Source organism: Ixodes scapularis, unplaced genomic scaffold (genome assembly GCF_016920785.2).
Source record: "Ixodes scapularis isolate PalLabHiFi unplaced genomic scaffold, ASM1692078v2 PGA_scaffold2__306_contigs__length_199485367, whole genome shotgun sequence".
NCBI lineage: Eukaryota > Metazoa > Arthropoda > Arachnida > Ixodida > Ixodidae > Ixodes > Ixodes scapularis.
In genome coordinates this window covers 24944218-24971831 of record NW_024609857.1, presented here as the reverse complement: position 1 = coordinate 24971831, position 27614 = coordinate 24944218, and the positions used below count along the sequence as shown (strand labels likewise).

Here is a 27614-nt window from a genome sequence, read left to right as displayed (position 1 = left end):
TTGTTTAGACCTTTACATGCAGTCAAACACTGTGCTTGACGTTTCACCATCCTCATGTTCACAGCGCAAATTGTCCTTTACAGCGGAGCTGTTAAGGGCTAGTTTCCCCAGGATCCTGTCCGGTACCAGACAAATGTCGATACCCATGGTCGACACAACACTCTGGTTGCCGCCGTCGCTCATAGACGGCGGTAGCTGTCCAGAGTGTTGTGCTTGCTGGGTTTTCTGCTTACCGCCGTCGCTCGTAGATCGCGGCTACGTTTCTGGCCTCGGCAACCAGACAACTGGTTGTTGCCGTCGCTCATAAATGGCGGCAACATTTCTTCGGAGGAAGAAGAGCGGAAACGGAATGAGTGGCGATGTGCGCAGCAGCGCGAATGCTTCCGCAACCGCCGCGAGGCCGCTATCGCCTAAAGTTCCACTGCATTCAGCGCTTCAGATCCCCTTGCGAAAGAAGAGCAGATCGCTCGCCTGGAAGCCACCGCCGAGAACAAAAGCTACAGCTCCGCTACTCTTCCTTCTTCACCAAAGTGGAAATGATACAAGTTTTTTGTTTTGCTTTAAGTCTTAACATATCTTCAGCCTCGTCATTCGTCGAGTTGCCTCCGTTGATTTCATCGATTGGCTTCTTCAACTGCTTGGCGGTAAACAGAATCTGCATATTCAAGTGTGGCGCTTAATACCTTAAATACGGTGCAGTTTGTAGCTCTGAAAACGGGGTTAAACCTTAAAACGCTAATTATAGAAGACTGAAAATTACATATGCCGGCTACCAATCGTTTTAGTCCTCAATCAAAACTCTTTAAGGTGGCTGAGGTTGAAAACTTCCAATATGGCAAAGGGCGTGTTTGCGACTGTTGAGCTAACACATTTAGGTCGCAAGCCCGACACAGGCATCGATACGACTAGGAAAGGAAACACCTGACCGTAATTCTTATATTCTCACTTGGTGTTTGAGTTGACCGCTTTGGCGCGCTGCAAGTGTAAGTCTGTGCGGCAGCAGCCGGCTAAAACTCCCATTAACATTCCTTGATAACAGGGCTGAATAAAGATGAGATACGAAGTGAGAGGAGGAAAACCGATCCGACTCACCGGAGTCCTTCCAGAATTGGATGACGTATTTCGCCACGGGACTGTTTCCGCTGTACGGAGGTGACCACGTGACACTCGCCGATCGCGTCCAGGTCTCTGACACCTTGACGTCTTGAGGCTGTCCCGGCACCTCTGAAGACGTTCAAGAGAGAAAAAGAGAATGAGACAGTAGACATGACGTGTCGCTGACATTGATCCCAGGTCGGCGGCGCTTCTCCTCGGCTTTCCCTCCACGCGTTTCATAAACAATGTGGGAAGACAGAAGGGCGCTCCTTTGGCTCGCTTACCGACGACGAGCAGCTTGCTGGTGCGTTCGTCCCGGCCAAACTCGTTGTCGGCTCTGCAGGTGTACACGGCGCCGTCGCTCCGTTCCGTGCTCGAGATGAAGAGCTCGGACCGCAGGCCGGATTCCGTCATCGTCTCGAATATTTCCAGTCTGGGCATTGGGAGATCACGAGGTGGACGAAAGACGATTTAAATATAAGGTTATTGCATCCACGTAATAATAATAATCATAATGATAATTTTTATTGGCCCAGGAGAGCGGCGGCACCGCAGAAAGGCAACAGCCCGTACAATGGGAGCCCGCGGTGCCGCGTTTAGTGTTAGTGATTAGGGAATGATATCATATACGAGATGAGCACGACATGGTTTTCCAACCGTGGGGGAAACCACTGTCCGCCTCTTGTTGGTTCGGTGACGGTTCAGGCGAGTCAGCCAGCGAGCCACCTTTCGACGGGCTATGCGATGGACGTTTCAGACGGTAAAGCTAGGGAAGACATATTTGCGGTTTAGGGCACGTGAAAGGCGCATCTTTCACGTAGTATTTCTGCAGTCATAGGACATTCCGTGGTACGTGACAGCGTATCTTGCGCTGCATTATCGAGACGCTTCTGACTCCAATGGGGTGCTCGCAAGTTCCTCATGCGCAACCCATGTATACACTACTTACTGGACACCATATTTGAGGTCGTTCACTACAAATGCGCAAAGGGAACTTCCTTGTATCGTCTGCATAGAGTTTTATGGTATGAAGTGCACGTTAGAAATACATTGCGCAGGTGTACTTTCACTCGCATTCAGTACAATACGCTCACTGAATATCGTCCTTGAAATCTGTTCCGGTATTATTTTCGACATTTAGTTTTTATTGCTGTTTCGTGCAGCTCTTGCAACAACGGTTTGAGATGAGAACAGTACTGTACGCATGAACGTAAATTTCTGTGTTCAAGTACTTAGTATGTCGTTATGTGCATTGGGTGTTATGAGTGTGTTTATAATGTGCATATGTTTGTAGGCATACATAGGTGCACATGAACGATCGATCTAGTAAAGACTGAGTGACTCCCTATAAACATCTCAATGCATATTTATTCTCCTTGCTGTGAAGTAGCTAGCCAGCCAGGATTCACGGCGCAGACGTCTACACCAGACCTTCTGCCTACTTGAACGAAACAGAAAAATCAAGCTTCACGTAATTTTAGTTGCTTACACCGTTGAGTTGTTTCTGTATAAGCCGGACCTCCCAGTCGACAAAAGCACCCAAGTTTTCCATCTAATTCAACCTGCATTTTGATGATCAATAGCTGATTTCACTGCTCTCAGTTCCCGTCATTTTAAAAGCGCTTCGTCTCTCATGACAGAACACAGTATAACGTAAGAATATATAGCGCGGTGGTGCACAACAAAAGCACATGGGAATAATAACATTATGAGCGTGGTCATCTGGTAACCTGATGTTCAGTTAGTGTTAGCTCTTGTCTGATCCTGCTTGCTGGGTCCCTCCCTGTCTATCGTTTTAGCGTTCTTGCGTCCCGGAAGGTGAGGGAGCCGACAAGGCAGTATTTCGGGACCTGCATAGGGGACGCCCCTCACGTCGCCGAAAGGAGACGTGCGCGAGTCGTCGCTCCGTCGTGACACGAGTGCCCGCCTGTCTGGCTCGTCGTGCGCTGGCGGGACGTTCTGACTGGTGACTGCGTTTTTTTTTTTTTCTTTATATGATAACCCCGGCCCAGAGTACAGAGTGCGAAAAATTCAGCGAACACAAGATGAAAACATAAGCGTCCTTCGCCCCGAGTTGTCGTCTGGAGTCCCGCCAGGAATCGTTTCTGAGTCCGTGGTCGGGCGTTCCCTCGCTTCGCACGGTGGCACGCGGCGAGCTCTTCAAGAGCGCAGCTTTCTCAAGTGCCCGGCCATTGTGCGTCGAACAAAAGGCTCGCCGAAGGCGGAAGGTTTGAATCTGAATAGAATAAGGAGTTGGCCAATTAGACAGCCTTTTTTTTAAAACTCAAATTCTGTTTTAGGGCTTGATTTCACGTTGAAAGCGGCATGTTCCGCATGACCGACACATGACATCATGTCGCCACGTTATTTCATACATTACTTCACAATTAGGTACGTGTCTTTGCGAACTACCAGAAAGAGAGAGAGAGAGATGATAATAAATGAAGGTAGTGGAGAGATTGGAACTTGAAGACCATCGATGTGAAAGCTTTTTTGCGCACTGCAATATATTTTTTTTTTATTCTACTCTGTCCCCGCTAAAGCACATTTGGTGCCTCTGTGTCAGGATGTGAGGGATGGCGACGTCACGTGCCTGACTTTACGCAACCTCGTGACTTCATGAAGTCACGTCGCCGCCGATCTTGGCGATATGTACGCGGGGCAGCGAATATTAATTTCAGCGCTGTTGATGGGTTTACCACATTTAGCTTTGATTTTCAGCGCCAATGACACCTTTAATTCGTTGAGTTTCATTTATATGGAAACTCAACACTGCCGATATAATATATTTATCAGCATTTTCTGTAATTATACGTTGACCATATCTCAGGCAGAAAAACAAGAACAACGCTGTGGAAAAAAGATAGAGGAGGCAAATTCTTCCAGAACGCGTAAAAAAACAACAAAAAAATAACAAACGAGATAACATTATATATATATATATATATATATATGTAAATTCACTACCCATGTCCTCTTTTTTGTCTTCTTTTTCTCTACATTCCCCTACACTCCATTTTCCAGCCTCTTCCTTTTCCTTCCCTCTCTTTCATCTGATCACTCTCTTCTAGTCCCTCGTCTTGCGTCCACCAATGCGCACCATCTCTTCATTTTACCGGGAATTGATTTCATGATGAGCCATCATCCACCAGGTGTTGCTTACCATACGATTTGCCTTGAGTTGAAACGCCTGATACTCAACTGCACCTCATGTCTACGCATATATAAGACATTTGGAAAGCATACTCCACATTTACATCGACCCCCGGAATCCTCTCTCGCGCTTAAAATTTAAAGCATGATGGCTGATGCTATCAACAAAGGCGGACGCAGCTAACGCGAACAATCGATTTCCTTTCTATTTTCTTTATTTAAGTGCTGAAAGAAATGAATAAGATCCACTGGCGTAGCGGAATGTTCTCATACGGAGCAGAAACTAAGTCGGGGAAATTTGCTTGTTCAATGGTAAATTATGCCAGTAAAGCGTGAAAACGCACGGATGTCCTGTTTGTACTGTGTCGCGTAGTGTCATAATAGATGACTTTGTATCTCTGTAAGAACATCAAAGGACGGTAACCATTTTATCTGCCCCAATCGCCTGTCATACTGCCATCGAGCGTACCAGCTAGGTTGTAATTTTTAGCGTGAAACGGTCCTTTGGCTGGGTATTCGGCATTTCGCGTCGCCCAAAAGTGAAACCTGGATAAAAGCGTGGCTGTGAGTCTCGGCACTGATTGGTTTTGAGTGGGGGAGAAGGGTCGGGGGTGGGGGGAGGAGGAAAAGGCCGTCGCAGTAGAAAAGCGTTTGCGCCAGGAAGGAATCAAACCCAGAACATTTAAATTATTAACCGATTGGCTGTCCAGCATGTCACGACATATCACCGTGAGTTGAGGTGCTATTTGGCGGGATAGCCTTGTGGGGAATCCGCTCTGCATCCGGCAGATAGCAACTGATACCCTGTCACGTTTTAGAGCGCAGCTCTTGGGGGCCCGTTTCCGACTTGAGCGGCGTCGCCGTCGGCGTAACCGCGAGGTCACGTGACCCTCCCCCCACGAGGTCACGTGACCCCCTGAAGTCACGTGACCCCCCTGACGTCACACGACCTCCCCCTGATGTCACGTGACCTCAAGGAATCACCTATCCCTCAGTACGCTTCCATCCTCCTCCTCAAGAGCTGCGCTCTAACCGGCGTTACAAGGAATTGTAAACGGCTTTAATTTTTTAAAACCCAACTTAACGCCGGTATCTCCATTCCAGGAATTGCCATCGAGTGTACATATGCCACGCGTCAAGCCAGTCGCTAAACTAACCGATGAACAGCGCCGAGAGCGTATAGACGCCACACGTTTTTCGTGCAACACAATTGCCCAGCCATTTGCTACGCATTATTTTTTTATGTCATAGAGTTTCAATATGAACGTATAGTGCCAGTAAGAGGCATCCTTGAGTTCTTATCACTCTCCCGTATGAGCCAGCACAGAGGTTACAGAAAACGAAGATGAACTGGCTTTCTACGGGTCGAGTACGGGACGTGGGTAGACGATTGTGGGAAAACACTAGCCTCTCGTTGCACACACACACACAAAAAAAAGACAGTTTGCCATTTTTTTTTTTTTTGTAGGCGCTTACAGTGCACCGAGAATGCCAGCCCATGTCTCCATGGGAGTTCTGCGTGGCGGCGACTGTCTGAGCGTCGCCAATCGCCTCCTCGCAAGCGGTTCGCATTCGTTCTGACGGATTTGGTTTCGCGGCAGCTAGCTTCAACTCCCACGATAAAAAAAAAAGGAAAAAGAAAGTTGCCTAACGGAGTTATTTGTTGTTGTGGAATTACCCTGGCCCAGATTTTTGTTCGCTTTACTTTGGGGAGTTGTAATCGGAAACACCGTATATAAAGGAAAGCGTGGGAACGGAGCATCGAAGCATTAATTGCGCCAAGACGGTCGCGTGAAGTGGCATCACGATTGCTAAGAACCTCAGGAGACGACCACTGGGAAACTATACTCGGTCTCGAACCCATCCGTGTGTTTTGTCGCTTTGCTATGCGTACCCTCCGTCTCGCGTTTCTGAAACATTAGACGTTCACCTGGTAGGTTGTGCTTAAAATGTTCTATTTCAGCGTGTTTGGGTTTTTGTTCCGCAACGTCTGAGGTCACGCGCACGCCTCTAGTAACACATAATAGTTTGGTTGTACAGTACGTTTGACATGACCTATAATTCCCTAGATACACTTATCCGACGTAGGGAATTATGAGTAATTTGATCGAACTTCGTGGTTCTTTTATGAAAAAAAAAAGAAGAAATGATGGTACCAGGGCATCGTATCTGTTCAAGTTGAACTAAACATTGACAGGCTTTTCAAATTGAACCTCGTAATCTCGTCAGCTGCTACTGGGATTCGGAATGCGTACTCTGTCGCTCCTCTCTCTGTAACACGAGAAACGGAAACCAACGACACACCTCCAGACACCGTGCACAGCGGCGAACTTCTTGCGTTCTTGAAATCCGCAGTCCTCCCGATACCCCGAATACTGAATCAGAGATGACCTTGAGGTTTCACGACTTTTATGCTTGCCTCCAGCATAGCGCCCTCCCCCCCCCCCCCCCCCCCCCTCACACACACACGCACAATACACTTCTCTCCCACACGCAAGGACGTACTGAATATGCTTGCACGCTCACGTGACGACTAGTCATCGTGAACGGACGCGTCGCCGGCCGCCTCACCACGTTTCATTCACGTGGGAAGCGGTGCAAGCGGCTGCGCTCGCTTCGATGATGGACTCGGCGTACCTCGCTAAGCGGCGACGGGCGGGAATTTTTCTCGGAGGGCGGCGGCGGGGGAGGACATTTTTTCGCGGTCGTTCGTCTGTCGACAATGGATCGTCGGGTTGTTGCGCTTGGGCGGGGGGAAGGCGGCGTTGATGGGACGAGCGCGAGTGAGGTTAACGGCGACGGGGTGGGCGGCGAGACGATGTCGGTCTCCGTCGAGGTATTTCTCTCGGCGCGGCGATGAGGTCAGGTCGTTCGCGTGGTTCGTGAGCTGCGCTGTTGGGGATGTTCTCTAACGGCTCCGAAAAAGCGAGTAAGAGGTCCGTTGGAGATTACTTTTTTTCTTAGGCCGCGTAAATGTACGGTGGAACTGTACCGCCGGTACCCATCTAAGCGATTACTTGTCGTCGTTTCTTGTCTGCTGATCAGGATGACCATATCAAGGAGTCGTTTATGAAAGACTAGCCCCGACAGATGAATCATACTCGGTTGTGGCAATTGGGAAAGCTTGGAGAGTAACCTTTATGTAGCCATGCAGCCTCAGAGCCGTCTTCGACGTTTCTCGAAAGAACTGTAACTTTCTCAGCTTGGCTTTTCAGTGCGCGCGCGCGTTACACGTGATTGTTGAGTTTGGAAGCAAATTACGTGTTGGGCCGAGAAGTTGTCCGGACGTTCTTTGCATGTTGACACCCGAAGACGCGAAATTTCCCTCGTAAGTGCGTATACTCTAGTGAACAAAAATTTCGCGGCCTGTCCTGATCGTCCCTGACAAAGTTATTGTGCGTAAAATACATTAATGGAGTCATCACGTGACGAAGTCGCCTGATCACGTCGTGTGACCATCGCCCGCTAAATATAGCTAATGACGTAACTTCCATGGCTTTTTGGCATCGCTTTTGTTTAGATCGGTCGCTGGGTTAAAATAAACACACCTAAATAGATGTCGCTAATTTGTTTGCTCACTTTCGCTTCATGACCACTTCATCCCCCCCTCCTTTTTTTTCTCTCTTGATGCTAAGGGATAACTATTATCTTTAGCTCGTATGTTTGCGTTTTTTAACTGAGGCGACATGAGTTCATAGACGCTGTTTTCCAGAACGAGGGAAACCCCCATCTTCTCCAAGGGCACCAAGATTTAGAACCGAGCCATTCACCCCTGCGTCGCGCTCTGTCGAGAAAACGAAACTAGCTGCGGTACGGAGAGACGGGGACGTCGCGAAGAGAGAAAGTCTTCTTCGTGAGCGGAGCGGTCAAAACACGGATGAACGCTCGACTGGCGTTCCGTGTGGTGCCCCTAATTGTGGCATTCGTCGCGCTCGGCCGCACTCGCGTACCCAGCTGAAACAATGAAAGCTCTCAATGGCCGAATAACCGGGCAAACATATATTTTTTTTTAAATTATTTGTCTGTCTCTTTTCGAAGTATTTGTCCCCCTTTGTTTCGTTGGAGCGCTTAATTCATTCCTGTAAATTCTCCAATTTTAGTTTTGCTTCCTTTGTTTAAAAAAGTTTGACAAAGTGTTGGATGCGTTATCACAAACACCAAAGTATGCGCCGAGAAACTGGAAAAAGAGGAAAAGACGTGAACTTGCGGGAACGTCAGAGCTCCGAGCTCTGGTTGGAATGATAAGTGGGTAGACGTAAAGCTATAGCAGCCTTTGCCTCCACAAACGCGGAACGCCAGCGTCCGGCGTTTGGCTGTCGGATTCGAACGCCTTCTACGAGTGCAGGTATATATTGTAGCACTCCAGCAAAAGGCAGCCACAACGGAAGAGACATAAACTTTGTCCGCGCACCTGTGTTTTTCGCTCAACTTACTAAATATGCGGCGATGTGATTGCTGCGTCAGTTGCGCCAAACTGCGCCAAAAGGCTTACCCTGCTAACTCCTCCTACGTTCGGCCAAAATGTGAAGAATCTGCGCCAACATTGCGCCAAAACTTGAATTCATTACTTTATGAATACTGCAAATATAATAGCCGAGGCCTCTCCAAAAACGTCCGGATCGTTATGGTAGGCTCGTGCAAATCTACGGGACGTTCGATTATCGCAGCAAATACCGTACTATTTGATTTGACCTCTCTCTGTGAAACGCTGACAGTACTCGGAATTTTCGCTATATCGAGTCGTGTTCGCAGCTTTCTTGAGTGCGCTTCTCACCGCTCTCTTCTGTATTGCAGTGAAACAACCGCGAAGTAAGGATCGCGATTTTTCTCAATTTTCCTCATCATGCTTCGCCGCAGAGCGCCCGCGTGCTAAGAGGAAATAACGTCCCCAAAGCGGGATACGTTAAACACGCGGGCGTCGGGTATAATAAAAAGAAAAAGGGAAAGAACCTGATGAGTGCTAATGTAGCAACTCTACTTTGCAGTAAAAAAGAAAATAGCATAAAACTGACGCCATTATTCATGATTGACTGCAATGTTCTGGCGATATATTTTTCAAATTCTATTGTTAGCGAGGGTACTTGCAAGAAACTTTATATGAACTGCTCTGTAGGTTTATTCTTAATTTGAACTGTCTTGTTTAGTTACCATCTTTATAATAGGTATTACGTGTTCGAGATACAATTAGTAACATTAAATAAAAGTAAATTAGATGAAGTAGTGTAAGTGTATCTGGCAATAAGCACAACCACTATGGCTGGATTATTTTTTTAAACGGTATGAACACTATCATTCACAAGCCGACTTTCGTTAACCTGGAGTTCTACGTATAAAACGTCATTTATGTTCATAATTCAATGACAATTTTTTTAAAGTATGAAATTATAATTTAAATTTATTACAACCTTTAGAACTGAATGAAACATCAAATTATGTGCTTAGGATTACTCTATTCTAACGTTATTTCGGAATAATATACTATTTGGTTTACATTTTATTTCATACCTATAGTCGGTGACAGGTTATTGTGGAAGCTCCTCCCACCCCTTTCCACTTTAGCAAGGCGAACGCTGGAGAGGAGGTCGCCTTCTCTCCGGCGTTCGCTCTGCTAAAGTGGAAAGAGGTGGAAGGAGCTTCAACTATAACCTGTCACCGACTATGAATGACTATTCACAGCAGCCTATAGTGTTTTTTTTTATAAACCAGCATCTCGTTGTCATCCATATATAGTATTTCCGTGTGTAACCAGACAGCCATTTTTATTAACCATGTTGAATTAAGCTGAGACTGGGGTAGAGAAGAAACATGAAAACGTGGAAGGGACAGAAAATAGACAGGACGACGTCTACATCGTCCTGTCTATTTTCTGTCCCTTCCACGTTTTGATGTTTCTTCTCTAGACCAGTCTCAGGTTATTTCAACATGGTTAATATTCACCAGCTCGTCTGCACCCTCACGATTTTAGCCATTTTTATGTTTGAAGGAATCAAACCTGCCGCGCAGTTGATGCTAACAAAAGGTTGCACGGAAGTGCAAAAGTAGAGTAGGTATTTCTTTCAGTTAAATAGGCGAACACGAAAATCTTAACATTTAATATTCGCGGTGGTACGAATAAATATCAAATATGTGCATGTGCTCCAGAAGTACTTTTTACGGCCTCAAAATGTAGTCGCGGCTGCTCCGAAAGGTGCTTTAAAATGACTCGGACCAATCACATCACTGAAGACGTCACGACATATTTTTGTGCGCGTAGCCAGCGCCCAGGAAAGAATATCGGTACCCCGCCGAAACATATTACCCGCCGAAAAAAAAACAACAACAAAAAAAACAACAACAACAGAAACGATAGATTTTTGCACCGGTTCACGCCGTTGCGCGCGCCCGACCGCACACAAACGGGTGTTTTTGAGTTCGGTAAAACAAACCAGGCATGAAGGGGTTGCGAAACGTTTTTGGGACTCGGCCGCCCCCGCCCCCATGGGGTTGTTGAACCGATCGGCCCCTCGTGGCCCGGGGCCCGTTCCGGCCTCCCTTCGTCGTGGGAAAGGACGAAGGATCTCGGCCACGGTGGCTCTGCCTCGGCGGCCGTCCGCCGCAGGCAGCCCCGGGCTCGCTCGCGCACACAAACGAGCGGCGTTCCATGCGCGCGTCGACCTCGTCTGTAACCTCGAAATAGAGCGCGTGCCCGAACGAGGCGCTCATAATCGGCCCCGCCTCCCGTGCGTATATAGTGCATGGGGATTTTTATACACTGAACAGATTCCGCTAGAAAATAAATCTTGAAGCCACGGTAAGTCTGCTCATACGTCATACAAAAGACAGCCCGCAGACAGTGTCTCAGATGTGTGCCTTCCTTGTGTGAAGGTCCTTTCACACTGGTCGGACAAAACCTGCCTGCAAACACGTCCAAGGAAAACAAATATATGAGGTAAACATGCTTCGAACAGCGCAAATACTTCCGTCGTCTTGTCGGCAGCCGACGTAGTGTCTTATATATTATGTAGGAGCAGTGTCACCCTTCGGCTTTAGAGAAAGAACCGTTCTTTCTTGGTGTCTGGTCTTCATCGGCCGGCGCGAACGCCGGTGCGCAAATTGTAACGCGTTAATCGGCCAGATGATTTAAGAAAAACTCGCTGATCATCTTTCCAGCCGGCCGGCACAAGTCAAATATCTGTAGCCCGACCACGGAGAAGGTTGTGGCATAGCCTCCTCTGACCTCACAAAGCCTGTCAGCTCGACGATGGAGCCATAGAGTGCCCTGTCGCAGGTATGGAGCGCGAAGATCTGGTAGCGCTGAGCATTTCTCGGGGAGCCTGTAGTCAGCGCACAGCTTTTGCAGCGGCGAGGACCCGAAGCATGCTTTTCAAACCCGACGAGAAAAAAAGCGGTACCCCGGGGAACGCGAGAAGCACGAGCGGACATTCCATCGCTCGGGACAAGTGTGTTTCGGCGTCTCGCCGCAGCGGGGCGCCCGTTACATGAATCTTGGACTCTTGTCTGCCGCTCTACATTTCCACTTTCGGCGGCCGGGTCACGTGGCGATCTGCCAGGCTTTGTCAGTGTAGAGGAGGCTATGGTTGTGGTCACTAACAGAAACGCATCGGATGGTGGCAACTGTGTACATCCGTTTTCTCTAATGGACGGCTAGCCCCCCGTGATTAGCTCAGTTGCTAATGCTAGTCTCGGAGGAGTCCCGGGTTCAATACCTGTCCCAAACAATTTTTTTTCAGCGGCTATTAGTTGTTTAGAGAGAGCGCGGGTTGTGCTCCATTTCAGGTGGAAGCCAATTTATTTTTGGGCGAAAAAAGGTTAAGAAACGCGGGGCGTGGCGAGTCTGGAGTATCTCATTACCGCATCGCAGCCAATCAGTGTGCGGTGTTGGCCGATAAGAACGACGAAGAAACAATCAGAAACCAAGAAGAGTGAACACAGTGATCCGAGCCCCGAGTTTCTTAAACTGTCGGCGACTATAAGTTCGCTAACATCACGACGCATCGTCGCTCCGACGTCCGTCGCGGTCGATGGTGTGCCCCAAATAAATAATGAATTCAGGCGCCCATTCTTGTGAATTTTCACACTAGAAAAGCAAAACGAAAACAAGTAAACAACATAAAAATACCTACAAATTTGAAATTTGTTCCGGCCTCGAGCGTACTCTTAAAGACTGTTTCGTTCGACGCTTTTTTTTTTTTTTTTCCATCTTAAGCTAGGTTTTATGGAGCCTAATTGCGTAGGTACTTTGCGATAGGTTTTCCGATGAATTGGTAAACGGTCTGGAGTCACTAATCCGTATGCACAATAAACAGATGTTAAGTTTTGGAAGTGCGCTACCTCGCAGTGCGCCTGAAGCGTGAATAGTAATATCTTATTAGCACCGGGTTATCCGCAAGTCGAAACGTAACGAAGGCAGCGGAATACGCATACATAACTTTTTACAACCAGACGAACTGTCTTTTTTACCCTATAAACGTAATTTGCAAACATTACTGCATTCACATTTTAGTGTTATTTCTGTTATTTTGCGTGCAGGCACCATACTCTTAAGAAATCTGTACAGATCACTATCTCGCAAAGCAACGGAGAGAGCCAACCGCTGCAAATCTGCGGAGGGAGTTCGGCTGGGCACGCGGTTGAAAATAGACCTTTATAAAATCTCACTCTGCGCTGTGACATTAGAGAGTTTTAGGAAACCGTTTTTTTTCATAACTGATGCGGTACAATGGGCCTTCCGGTACAAACTGCGCATGCGCTGCCACAGAAGACTCGCGCATGCGCAGTTCGTACCTGACGGCCCATTTTTTTTTTAAGGACAGTTTCCTCCGCAGGTCGCAGCGATTGACTCTCCCAGTTGCTTTGTGGGAAAGTTAACGCACTGAATACTTCGGATACTTGGAAGTTGGTATGAAAAGCGTGCTAGTAAGGATGATATAAATATTGCGAAGACCATAAAACACAAGGACGGGCAAGACGATTTCCCCAACTGGGAGCGGACGTTTAATGACAACTGTCCGTCCTCGTGTTTTATGTTCTTCCCAATATTTATATAATATACGACCTTTTAGAGTTCATGGTGAGTTCATTTTTCTACGGAACATGGAGACAGCCACTCGCGGTGGACAGTAAACGGGTCCCGGCGAATGACGAAGCCCCGGATACGACTAGACCCGAAAAAGGCGATGTGCGCAGAGACGACGCGCCGGACATTTCACTGCCTGACTGTCCCTGCGCATATCGCCATTGGTTTGGTCGAATCGTATACCATTCCGAGCTGCCTCATTTGGTGGGAGATCCTTTCGTTGTTTATCCGTGACTGCCTGTCTCCGAGTCTTGCAAAAAAGTAAACTCTCAGACTTTTTTTTTTTTCTTTCTTTCTTTTAGTGTGTTGTTTTGATTGCCGTTTTTGGCTATCAATGTCAGAAAAAAAGAAAGAAAAAGAAAGCATATCTATAATAAAAGAACCATGGGAACATGAGAGGCTTGTTCCCTGAGAGGTGCGCACGGCATTCCGCCGCCGCGATTCCCGATACACGTGCGATGCGGAAGCTGTTTGTCGAGCGTCCGGATTCACTCGTGTATCGATGCATGCCCGCAAAACGAGCCTATAGAGTGTGCGCGGTGCCGCCTATGTTTCATCGATCGGAAGAGCCGACACCGATGTCTTCCTTCGCGCCATCGGGTCCGTCTTGTTCCAATCTGGGACTATACTTTTTCGAGCGAGTGTGCCTGTAGATGTATGTTTGTGTCTGTATGAGCGTGCATTGTGAGTGCTGTAGCTTCTGTAGTCGTTCCTACATCTATAGTGATTAGAGGCGGCAGAATTGGACGAAGAGACGTTTCATCGGAAAACTTTTCGTGTGCCATTTATTGGATGGAAGCTTTAGGCTCTTATACAAAGAATAGGTGTGGAAAGGATGAAGTCACACCAACCGTTACACTGGCTCGCCTTCCGGATTGCGTAATTTAATTGGCACGAAAGGCGCTGAGGCGTGAAATGTAGATATGGTCATCACAAAAAAACAAAAAAAACAAACAAAAAAAACATGACTAATATTTACGTGAGTGCATATTAGAGCATCCTTCCGTGAATACGTAATTCTGTGGGAACGTCCTTTGTGACCTCTGGGGATATAGGCTTTTAGGCTTCGCTCTACGTATGAATACTTAAAACAGAAAGAATAAGAACACGAAGGAGTTCCAGCATACTCTTTGAAAAAGTGTGATTGTTTATGAAAGTCCTCCGTGTTTTTATTCTTTCTATTCTAAGATCATAATGACAACACGGTGGCCTTAACCAGTGTATGTATGAGCTTGTAAACAAAACAGGTTCATGTTATGAAAGTTGAAACAAATTATGTTTATCGATATTATTTTAGAACAAAATATTCGTATTCTATATTAAATGTGATCGATAGATACTTATGTCCACGACGAAAGGATAGATTCCTTTCAATACCTACGCATATTAAATACTTCATGGTGTCATGTCATGGAATGACCCCCGCATACACAGAACATAGTCATGCTGGATTGACAGATATCATAAAAACAAGCAACAGTTATTTCTTCGATCTTAGCTACGAAAAAACAAAACAACAACGCGGATATATTTAAAAAAAAAAGAAAAAGAAAGAGGTTCGGCAAGTTGGGCGGCGACATATGGTCATTCTAAAATTCGGTATAATGAACCAGAAGAAACTTTAATCTTTCGGTATGACTTTGCTAATTTATAACGGTGGTAATATTGCATAATTTCTGACCAGTAATTGTGCGCCCACAAAACTTAAATAATCGGTATAGAGGTACTTTCTGCAGTGTCTAGCACTTCTTGCTCGGAGTCCACCTTTTCCCAGGCTTACATCGAAGTTTCTCGTTATGTGGATGTCATTGTCTTACAGAAATGTTATCTCAGAGCACCGTGCAAAACAACCTGAGGTTCCGGCCTCAAAACGCCAGTCGGAGAATAATTTTGCTTGAGAGCATTTTCGTTCAGGTCGCGTTAAAGGGAAGCTACGGAGCTTCTTGGAAAAAATGAGTTAGAAGTGAATTCTAGTGTATTTTTACCCCGTGAACCCGAATACCCAAACCATTTGCTGCGTAAGTATTGTTAAACGCGAGAAAAACGCGAAAGACAGTCGCTGTCCGTGACGTCATCGACGGCTCTTTTGGCTGCCCAAGGCTAGGGGGGCGGGGCTTCAGCCCTATATTGAAATTGCTCTTGTGGCTCTCCGGCGCGTCGCATTGAAATATAATTTTGATATCTGTTATTCTAAAGGCCAAATGAACGTAATTCAAGCGTTTTTTCTCAAATGTAGAAGTGCCCCATCTTCCCTTTAACGAGACACTTGAGTGCACGAAATGTTCGAGTCTAAGTTGCATGTTCTCAACGCCTCACAGCCCCCCCCTTTTTTTTACGTTTTGCAATTTGGGGATGTTAACGTTACAGCTACCGCAGCACCATCACAAGAAACAATTTATACCCTTGCACAGCAATGCACTCTAAAAAAAACATCCGGTCGTAAAAGAACTCTCAAGCCGGGATAACACTGCTCATATATCATACAAAAGACAGTCTGCCAATACGAGTGACCGGAATATCCGTGGTTCGAATGCCGCGTGCCCAGTTTCTTCTGGAACTCACTGCCACGCGGCATTCAAAGCACGGATCTCGAGGTGACTCGCGTTCGAATCTGTATGCAGACTGTCTTTTGTAGGATGTATAAGCAGTGTGACCCCGGTGTTAGGGGTTGTTCGGCTTGTCCATGTTTTAAACATTAAAAAGCATTTTAAGCATCCCCCTAAAAGAGTGCTTTGTTAAAAACGTCTAAGAGGTTCTTTTAAAGCTTTTTTCTTTCATGCGAAATATTTCTTTATCGCTTATTTATTTTTCTAGTGTGCCAGGGGGCGATGCTGCTTGAGGCGAAACCGTTCTTCACGAACTGAAAGAGTTCTTGGGGCGTCAAGAAACCTTGCAAGAACGGATTTTTATTAACATTTCTTAGCGTGTGTAATTTAGTAGATAACCTGTGTTTTGAGCGACTGACCTTTCGATATGACATATAAGAATCCAGCAAACATTATAATGCACGATATAAACGAGTAATATTTTGCCGAAATTTAATTTTAGCGTTGCTAAATATTAATAACAAAAGTTTTATTTCATACATTTATCGTGGGAATAAATCGTACAAGGTAATTTCATGGAATATATGTCCCAGCTTACCTAAAATAGCGGCATTTCAGACTGTGAAAATCTTCCCAAAGTACGCACTATAAAATAGTCAGCTAAATATACTACCTAACCCCGCGAACCTACCGCAGTTTACGGCACCTCGCAAAGACTGTTTCAAAACGGAGATCGCGTGTCAAGAGAAAAAGTGTTTGACACGTTTTATTGCAACGTGCATGTACAGTGAGCGATCATCCTAAATTGGCACTCATCCCGAGAGCAGAAATAGTCGCGTTAACTTTTTCCAGTTGTCAACTACAGATATCCAATAGCGAGGAAGTCGGAAGAGACATCGTGTACACACACAGGCGCCCATGCTTTCGAACATCCTTCTTGCGGATGACGTCACTTCCCTGTTGGGGATGACGTCACTTCCCTCTTGGGGATGACATCATTCCCAGAACGACGGGCGTCTGCCGAGCCCACAGGCCACGCAGACGCCAGCCGTTCCGGGGGAGGAGGGAATAAAAGGGAAGGAGAGAGAAAGAAAGAGAGCGAGAGAGAGCCGGACACGCAGGCGGAGTAATATTGATCGGCGGGGTTCTCTTTCTCCCCATCCCGCGCTCCGTGAGCTCCCTCGGTCCCCTTTGTGGCATTCCCCCTTTTGAGGAGGTGAACGGCTCCGATAGAGCGGTGGGCGGACACAGGAGGAGAACTTTGATCTATTTTTATCGCAACTGTTGCTTACTTGATGTTTGTACGAATAATACGAATTGAAATACGCCCTCGTTCAGTGCGTGCGTGGTGGAATTGTTTGGTAACTCTTTCGGGAAAGGACGCTCCTGCCCACGCGAATCGTGTCCTGGAGCAAGTCTAAGGATACAATTTGTTGCGTAGCCGGGACGTTAAGCGTAATTACGTTCCCAAATATTTCTGTCCTTCCAATTGGTTTCTTTCTCGTGACAATTCTTTAAAAAGTCAGCGCAGTGTTGAGAGGAAAGAAAGCATGTTTAGAACTACTCACGGGGATAACGGCCAATGTTGCAGTCTTGTTAATTGGGGACACGCTGTGAAGCCAAACATGTCCACATTCCTACTACGGACTGCCATGAGCATTTATAAGATTCCTGACCTGTTATTGGCATCACCACTCAATCCCTGAAAATTCCCGGCCCGGTCTTCTGAGCGCACGTATATATAATAATAAAACGCCCGAAATCTAGGGAGGTAGTTCCATAAACTCGATGACTCTCGCTATATCTGTTGGACAAATACCACGATAGCAAGGATAATTGTCTCCACTCCTCTTACCCTCTCATTTTCTTCTTGCCAGTTCAGCAATTTGTAAACTAACGCTGCCATTTGACACTACCTTTTTTTCTTCTTTTTTTGCCGTAAGCTTGTCTTCCTCGTTCAAGTCGGTACCTCAGGTAGCTCTTGTTCTCATCAGAAAAGGTTGCTGAATAAGTTAGACAACGTTTTCTTGCGCAGTTTTTAGATCACAAAGAAACAAATAGATTAATTTAGTCTCCATAGCTGTACTGTTTCGCAGGATTCGCTCGCAGATTGTTTCTTGGAGCAACAGCGACAATTCTGTATCGTTTTCTGCATTTTCGTATTTTATACCCGGCCTTTTGGTTACGCACCAAAGGCTGGTATTGCCACAGTGTATCATATGCACGAGGAACAAGTGGAGTCACAATTAACACTATTTTGCGAATTTTTTATAAATATCGAGTACTATAATTATACCAGCTTGTGGCTGTCGTCGCCAGGGAAAAAATGTATATTTACATTCTACGAAAAAAAGAAAAGAAGCTAATTTTGACATTTTTGATATTCCAGACTTAAGTCTTCACTCCAAAAGAGTCGCCTCATTCGCTTCCGCTGCATTTTTGAGACAGGCTGTGACGGCTTTGACGTCCAATCAACAAACCCTGTCTACAAGCAGTGCAGAAGGATTTTCCGTTTCCTTACACGGTTACAGGGGGAGGGGGAGGGGTGGGGGGGGGGGGGGGGGGAAGGCAGGCGAGCGTGCCGGGGGGACTTTTTTTGCAGTCGCTCGGTCGTGCTGTCATCGACACCTTAAGAAAGGAAGGGCGAGGCGAATTACCGGTCTAACAACAAATATAGATCCTGGAGAAGGGGAACAAGGGGGACATCTTACCGCTTCGTAAGCGATATTAAGCGTACGCGTCATGTGGCAATAGCTGACAAGAAAGCCGAAAAACAAATCACGATAGAAATGAGCATGAACATGACGAGTCACAACCCGCGTTTCTTAAGTTATCAGTTACCGCTGCTCGAGCCAAGTCGCGGCTGACGGGTTCGATATTCTACGAAACTCTCGGAATAGAAACTCTCGCTCAACGCAAGAATGCAGCCTCCGAGTAACACGGGTGTCGGGAAGTCCCCGGTGTCCGGAAGCGCCGCGCACTGTGTGATCTAATTACGGAATTATGTTAATTAGATCAGTGGAGACACCCTGGTGGCTGCCATTCAATTACCTGTGCGTTTTTTTTTTTTTTTTTTTTTTTGGTGGCTGCGTTTGACGGATATTTCATTTCGTCACTGGGTTCGCGCGGTGGGCCCGTGTGCCTTTAGTGTTACCGGTGTCTCCTCCGCGCCTTCCGGCGTCTCCGTGCAAGATGTCACCTGGTTGGAGGCGCCGTCGAGCGCTAATTAGACGATCGATTGTGTGGGATGCTTTTATTTCTTTTTACCGTTCACTTTTGATGCGTGGGTTAGTTTCCTTTTGCACTTGCATGCGGCAACAGACTTTATGGATCCAATTCGGATGACTTCACCGTAGCAGCTGCCTTCGCTATGTGGCGTTTGAAGTTGCGAACGCGTTCCCGAAATTGTATTGATGGAATTCATTGTCTGGTCATACTATATGAGGCTGCTCAGAAAAAAAAAAAAAAAAAAAAGGAGGATATTTCAGATTTTTCTTTCAAACAAACTGTAAAAGACAGAAACACTCTTCGCGCGTCACCGGACAGAGGAAGCTTCGAAGAGTAAAGCCCTCCCACTTATGCCTGCTACTCTTCAAGATCTGAAACATCAAAGTGTTGAACCTGTGAATTCAAGAACCATAGGAGACCGGCGTATTTGGGCGTGGGAAAAAATGTACTACCGTTTTGATGTTTGTCTTGAAACATATGGTGCTTGTGTCGAGCGCAACCACCCCAAGGACAATACAGTTTTCAACTTTGAACTTTCCTCTGTCCACTAAATTGCGAAATATTTTGAAATCTCTTTTACTGCTTGTGTGAACAAAAAAAAAAAAAAAAAAAGAAAAGAAAAAGAAGTGCATTTTTTTTTTTTTATATATAAACAGTTTTGTGTATACTTTGTACCACGACCTATGAAGTTCTACATCCTTCACTCTCAGAAGCATATATATATCCCGCGTAGTATAGTATTTAGCGATGTAATCGGAACGCAAATAATAATTGTAATTTCCTTTATCAGTTCACCCACTGATGATGTCGGTCGACGTCACGCTCCAATAGGGCAGTGTGATGGGTATTGCGGAGTGCCAATGCGCAGACTGTTTTCTTAGGTCTACTTACACTCTAAAAAATGTCTGTAAGTCTACTTTCACGCACAACATTCGGAGAGCCAATCACCGCAACCTACGGAGGCAGCTCAGCGAATGACGATGCGGAAACATATGTTTCGACCAAAAAACGCAGTCTGAGTTGTGACATTAAGCAATGCAAAACGTCACACTTGCATTGCTTAATGTCACAACTCAGACTGCGTTTCTTGGACTAAAGATATGTTTCTGCATCGTCATTCGCTGAGCTGCCTCCGTAAGTTGCAGTGATTGGCTCTCCGAGTAGTGTGCGTGAAAGTTATCGCACAGACTTTTTTTAGAGTATATTTTCAGCTTCGCCATTAGCCGAGCTCCCTCCATAGGCTGCAGAGATCGGCTCTCCCCAATGCGTTGCGGGAAAGTAGGATGCTCCAATTTCTTTTTTTAGAGTGGGATTACTGACAAATAAAGAAACTCAAAGGTGATAAGTTCCGAGTAACACATTATCTCCCTCCGAAGCCAGCCAGATTGCAGGATAATCCGATTTCAACGCCTAATCAGGAAGCAAGAAGACAAAACACAATGCGCGGGGCAAATCGTCTGCTACTTGTGCCGGAGTTGCTATGACGCCAGAGCGACGCCGCGTTATGATTGGCCTTGACTGGAAGGATAGCGGGTAGACCCCAATGCTAGATGCCTCGAGGTCTACCCATTATTTTTTTTCCAATCAGCCTTGAAGAGCTCGGGGTTCTGACATTATTTGAACCCCTGAGCAAGAAGCAGACGAACTTTCGCTCCGCAAAAGCCGGGCGCTGCAATTCTTCAGCTGTGAGCGACTGTTTAGTTGGTGTTGGTTTGTGTGAGCGGTGTCGCCGGAGGGAACGGGGAAGGTGATCCGTCGATCGCTCACCTGGTGCTGCCGGCTCGGTCGATCTTCGTGGCTCCCTTGGACCACGTGACCGTGAGAGGTTGGTCCCCCTGGGCGTCGCAGACGAGTCGAGCGTTCTCGCCGCGCCTCGCCGTCACCACGCTGTGCTTCTCGGCGAACTTGGCGGGCACTGCAACGCGCATGCGCATGTTCAAGATTAGGCGCGAAGAGTTGACCTTGAAATCGTTTTTTTTTTTTTTGTTTTTTTCAATATCGAGGGGAAGAAAAAAAAGGGGGGGGGGGGAGGGTTTGGGAAATCGTGCGCTTGCGGATTCAGAGTCTTACGAATTGCGTATGCCTGTAAAGGAAACAAGAGGGTGGTGAAGAAGCGTATAAGTCAGCTTGAAATAGACACTGGGCGGAGGCTATGATCTGGGAGAGAAATCCACGTGTGGAATGTCGTGGGATGCGCACAATCTGCGCACGTTTCCAGTTGCGCGTCGTAAATTGCATATTGCGCGTCGTAAATTGCAGACTCTGGCAATGTGCACTCAGTGCCAGAGTCCGCGAGGAGTCTTTGACGCGTTATTATATTTCCCTGTTGTCTGTCAACGTGGACTAAATCATGGCCTGCGTAAAATGCAGCTCAATGAAAGAGATCCCGGTAAAACACGCATCAACTGATTTATTTTATTTTATTTCCCTTGTTCAGGATTGCATTTTTGTTTTTCCGACATAAAACGAAAATGAAAAAAAACAACAAAAAAAACGGGGAAAAGTAGGCAAATCTTAAACTCGTCAGACCGTTTCATATGTGTAGCGTGCTAACGACATAGTCAGAAAAATAATTTTATCGTCCGATAGTGATGTATGCCAACAGGTAACACCTATTCTGTTGCAAACGAATGAAAACAACAGCAACAAGAAGAGAAACTCCTCTCGAAGTGTGGCGCTAGGTGTCCGCGGACATAATCAAGTCCTAATTGTTATGACCATGCCGTCGAGATCTTTAGGGTTGAACAAATATATACCAAAGCGGCGGATACACACAGACACGCACATGCGCGCGCGCACGCACACACACACTCACACACACATACACACAAGAAAACATCCGTATTACTATTACGTAGTATAACTCCACAAGGTGCGGCTCCAGGAGTCAGCGTGTAAAACTTTTTAGTCGCGTTTTTTTTTTTAATTTCGGGTGATGTTGGATGTAATTACGATCTCTAAATATACATTCGAACGCAAGTAAAAAGGGCACTGGACACCATAGAATCACTTACTTTTATTGACTGAAAGTGACTTAATGAACCGTGTGAATAGAAACACTTTTTATTGAACAAAAGTGACTGAATAAACCGGGTACATAGAAGCAATTTTGCTCTTTTCGTGACAATGCTAATGACGTTAAAGAGAAAAAAAAAAATAGCGGCGCTTCATGAAATTTGCAGCGCTGAGGTATTCATTCCACCCAATGCTCTCCGAATGGTAGAGGCGAAAAGCACCGGATCAGATTGCTTATACAAGGGGTCTCAAACACGCGACCTACGGAACGCATGCGGCCCGCGACTCGTTGGGACGTTACCCCCGGGCATCAAGTGGCTGCGAACACCCTTTCCCGTGCCTCGAGAGCTATATGCCTCATAAATAATGATCTCCTGTTGTCAGTTTATTTACACTTAAAACAGAGCCGCACTTATAATGTACGTTCACTTATTCTTCTCTATTACCTTTTCATTTGAACTGAGTATTGTTTAGCCCTAATGTTTGTTTCTGGGCTCTTTCTCTCGTTGATCACTCGTACGACAATCCAACTACTATATGTGCTACAAGCGCGAGCTTTCTACGACGCACTTCGGCTGCACGAACTCTTGCTCAGTAGGAGCAACTTCGAAAGATAAAGCTTCAGCTTGGGTTTTTAGGAGTCGAAGAATACAATTTTAACACAAAATCTGCCTTATAAGGCTGCTATAAACATTTTTAAACAAGCAGAAGCCGTCATACAAAGTTTGCTTTTTATTTTGTTCAAGAAATGTGGAACTTGATGAATTCCCGAGAAGAATTGAGTGATACGTACAACAAAGACAGTATGCTTTCTTTTGTTCTATTGAAAAATGCAAGCAAGTTAGCGTCGTGGTGTAATCTTAAATCTTGTTATCATATTAGGGACGTAGTAACATTAGAAAATCAAAGCAAGGATGCAGGTTTACGGAAAGGAGAAATCGCGAGGTCCCTTCTCTAGAAAATATCAAATGAGCCACTAAGAGACTGGGCTACTTTGCAAGGTGAAGTTCACCGCTGTTTATTTATTATTTTTTTTTTGCCCTTCCCCCTCCCTGCTTTGGCCCTCAACATTTCGGGGTGGCTATCTGGCCCCCACCCCGAATGAGTTTGAGACCCCTAGCTTATAGGAAGCAGTTGTCGGTGTTTCACTCACCGTTGACGACCACGCCGATGACTTTCGTCAGCGGCTTTCCGATACCGTTGTCCACGTAACAGGCGTACCTTCCTTCGTGCTTCTTGGTGACTCGCAGAAAGGTGACCGTCCCATTGACGGACTTTAGGGGAGCGGCTGTTTTTCCGACGTCGCCGCATACGTCACTGGGCTTCCCTGCGAAACGCGCACCGCAGAAGTGAACAGCGGGAAGGTTACCTCGCGATACACACGGCGAAAGCAATCGATCGCTATTGCCACCGACAATTTAAGAAACGCAGGGCGTTTCTTAAATTACTACACATGCGACACTGTAGTGTGTGGGGTGTGTGCCCCACACACTACAATTACTCACCAAACACTCCACTCACTGTGGTGTGTGGTGAGTGGGACCGCGCGAAATCGAATAATGTTATTTTATAACAGACGAGAAAAAACACACGCACACACACACAAACACACACGCACACTGACACGCGCGCAAACACACAATTCCAGATAGGACGGTATGATATAACGAACACCGTCGCATCGTTTACGTAATCCTTTAATTGATCTCGTATACTGCATAAACGTATTCATTGGCGCACGAAAACCGCGCGACATCTCAATCCCTACAGACGAAGCACTTCTTTTAATGCTAACCATGCTCTTTTCAACGTTACTTGATATATTTTTCTTACTTTTTCATATTTTCCTTATAACAAGAGAGGCACGAGAGTGACGGAAAGGGAGATTCCCTAGGCATGATGTCATTCTTAAAACCTCGTGATTGCGTAGCGAATAGCAGACTTGCCACGTTCTTACTAAAGACACACTTATCGTCTGTTTTTTTCGTTTTTTTTTTTTTGTTTTTTTTTTTTACCGTTGAGTTGGCGTTTTTGCTTTTGGCAACCTGAGTCACAACGGCAGTGTCGTCGCCCGCATACAGACACTTCTTTCTGGAGAGCTGCGCTCACTTCTGCCAGAGCAATAATAAAATCTCGACAGCGAAGCGAAGAACGTTAAGTGGTCTTCGTTCCGCGGCCATTTGCCTTAAACAAAGATTACCGCTTTCTTTTTCCTCGAGTCATCTTAATTGTGCCCGTATATATTTCCTTCTTTTTTTCCAGCGCCGTCTCGTCGTCAGGGTCAAGGATGACCAGGTGCGTCTGCGGCGGAGCGGGACCGCTTCGACTTCCGGTAGGTTCGAGAGCGTCGCCCGATGCGCGCGTGAGACTTTCCACTCGGCCGTTCCGCCCTTCCCATTCGGAAGGGGGGGCCAGTCTTCGTCTCGCTTCTTCGGAGACTCGCCCTGATGCTGTTACGCGTCGATCGCCCGCTTCCTTTTTCCCACAGGGTCGTTCGTGGACGGCCGTCGCGTGCCTCGTCGCCAAATCGAGGGGTCACTCTCGCTGCCTGCGCGTCTTTGGCGTTTCTTGTTGTTCTATATATTTTCTCGTGGATACGCTTTCGCGGTAGTTCGAGTTGTATTTATTACGGCGCGCTCGGACTTCGTGAGTTGGAATTTAGGTGTGAGGACACTGTTTCAGTGACACATATGCAATGCTAGAAATTTCGCCGTTTAGACTCTAGAGTGATCACACGACATCGTTTGGTCCCAGATTATCGGACCGAATCGCTCAAGATATGAGCTTAATTTCGGGGTGATTAAGAGACGGCCGTAGACGTAACTTCAAAGCGGGGGGCATTCAATCAGTCGATCGATCATTGATCAGCGTCTGTTTACTGAACGTAATTTACGCAGCAAAATAAACGAGCATGCTTGTAGAGCACGTCTACGAGCATACCCATAAGAAGCGTGCGGAGGAAGCGTATTGTCGAGTTTGCTTTACTCGTTTTATCTTCCTCCCTCTCCGGATTTTGATGTTTATATCGAATTTCTTTTGTCTCGTAGGAGTGCGTCGGGATTCACGCTAATTCTTGTCATAAAGTTTGCTGTCTATCGGCTATGTTTTTCGTCTCGTGTAAATGATTAATTAGTCCATCTGGTCTTGACTAATTCAGCTCCGGTTCGCAGCGTTACTATTAATGCTGACTAATGGCGTGCTCTGTGGATAAGCTAAGGAATAATTAATGTAGATGGCATACACGCTTACCTCCAGAAACGCACTGCGTCCACGTGACTGTCGGTTTTGGCCTGCCTGCTGCGGAACAGGGAATTCGTACCTCGACGTCTTCCACCGTCGAGATGTCCCTAGGTTCCTCAACCCACTGAGGCGGTTCTGAAAAAATAAATAAATAAATAAATATATATATATATATATATATATATATATTCCCGACGAAGCCGAGCCTCTCGGCGAAACTGTCGAAATACATGCAATAAACTCCTAGCATAGCAACTCCGCAAGTACGGATCTCTGACTTATATATATATATATATATATATATATATATATATAAAGAAAACATTTGAGTGTTTTGCTTGGTATATGACAGTTCCAACACACACAATTGTTTGTGCTATGTGTGTCTTCTACTACACCCGATTCCATGGGCGAGAATGAACGATAATCTATGAAGTTTTGATTTTCCCATTTTGTTTACTTACAGACACGCTAAGACTCCCAATATAAATCTATTGTTGAATCTGTACCATGATATCGTGCCAGTCAGGTGAAGTTTGGGTGGTGGGCGACTAATATATTGCCGGTCTAGGCGATACATTAGACGCCAGGCGCGAATGGCCATAACCGTATAGGGAATGTAAAGTGTTCATTGGCTTGCGGTGCTTTCTAAAGTTACGCGTTGAAAGAATCATAACTAACTCGATCGCATGACATGACTTTATGAATGAATAATGGTCAGCTTGTTGAGAAACCGGAGATACAGCAAATACGAAGGAATCTTTGGTCCTGTCGTATCGGTTTTGGACGTAACGACAAAAAAAGAAAATAAGATTTTTTTTCTTTGCGCGTGCTAAGTTGGTTTGATGCTGTTTAGCAAAATGTAGCCCTCGCCTTCCCCGCTTGGCAGCGGTTGGGACACTATTGCACGCCATAAAAAAAAAAAAAAAAAGAAAAGACGCGTTTCTCTTACGTTTCACTTCCAACGTCGAGGTGTAGCGATCGGTGCCAGCGCTGTTGCTCACGACACAGGTGTAGTTCCCGGCGCTTTGGGCCGTCACGGGATCCATCGTCAGCGTCGAGTAATCCTCGAGCGAAGTGACTCCGTTCCTGATGACGCGACCGTCCTTCATCCAGGAAAACGTGAGCGGTCGGGAACCCTTCTGCACGCTGCAGAAGATCTTGGTAGCTAACCCGGTGACGACATCGGTGGGCAGGGCGAAGGGTTGGATGACGGGGGCATCTGAAACGCAACAAACAGTCACTGGAGTATAACTTTCGGTCTCTGCTTAACTTGAGTAGTTTTTTTTTTTTTTTTGTGTGTGTGTTTAAAACCACTGAGGGAATTTACTTGTTCGCTTATTAATTACACTAACACTTCTCAGCAAGCGAGTTACGAATTTGGTTGTTGTCTGAACATCTGCGCCTATGCAAGAACACGCAGTTGGTCGCAAGGGTAATCTGTGGAAAGACGATTCTGACGTCATGTAGTGATCTTTATAAAAACAAACACGGAAAATTAAAAAAGAAAAGAGCCTTATCGAGGCAAGGGAAGGCAGCTCGCTACTCAGTAATTTTTCTGTGCCTCACAATTTTATCTATCGTGCTCTTCAAGCAGTTTGCACCCTGAAACGTTGTTTTAATTTCTCACCTTCGTAAAGTAACTATATGATAGCAGACTTAACGGAGTACACAGCAAGGACAACGAAGCCGACTTACCCAGAAGTGATGCAGCGGTGGTCGAAAGAACAAGCGTCAAAACACCGCGCAGGGTCGCCGGCATTTTCATGACGACCAGCTGCCACCACCGTAGCCTTGTACGGAGGTCTTCACTGCACAACAGTCCTCCCTCGCGCAAGGGACTGGACTTGTTTCAGCGTCGCGAAAACACGCCGGGCCGCTAATCCGCGCTGCGTAAGCGGGCGAGTTGGAACATGAAGGCGGACATGTCTTCTTCCACACCGTGTCTACGTGTGGTTTATGCACCGCACGGACTCATGGCGCCGCGTGGTGGATGTCGGTGCGACTGCGAATGAAGGGTGGCCCCTTTTTGGCATCCCAGGACTGTCCCAGTTTGCGTTTTAAATTTGGCAGCGTGCTGTGCGATGGGGGGCAGCAGGAGACAGTCGCTCGTTTGTTGAAGTCATTCGGTGGTGTCTGCAAGAGAGGTCATCTTACCTCTGACGGACACAGTAATCGTTTTGGAAAGCGTTCCGCCGATGCCGTTGTTCGCTTCGCATCTGTACGTTCCTCTGTGCACTTCTGTGAGAGGGAAGAGCGAG

At 46.3% G+C, this 27614-nt stretch overlaps 1 protein-coding gene across 1 annotated transcript in view; it reads right to left on the bottom strand.

Moving 5' to 3' along the window:
• Positions 1-27314, bottom strand: part of LOC8025647 (Down syndrome cell adhesion molecule-like protein Dscam2) — a 55458-nt gene extending 28144 nt beyond the window's left edge. Inside the window, exons 1-7 of the mRNA XM_040218585.2 lie at positions 27052-27314; positions 26306-26575; positions 25363-25488; positions 23267-23440; positions 20866-21013; positions 1380-1528; positions 1093-1224 (exon numbers count right to left, since the gene is read on the bottom strand). Of these exons, the coding sequence (XP_040074519.1) occupies positions 1093-1224; positions 1380-1528; positions 20866-21013; positions 23267-23440; positions 25363-25488; positions 26306-26575; positions 27052-27121 (1069 nt within the window). The 5' untranslated portion in view covers positions 27122-27314. The remainder of the gene's footprint in view (positions 1-1092; positions 1225-1379; positions 1529-20865; positions 21014-23266; positions 23441-25362; positions 25489-26305; positions 26576-27051) is intronic.
• Positions 27315-27614: the final 300 nt, after the last annotated feature.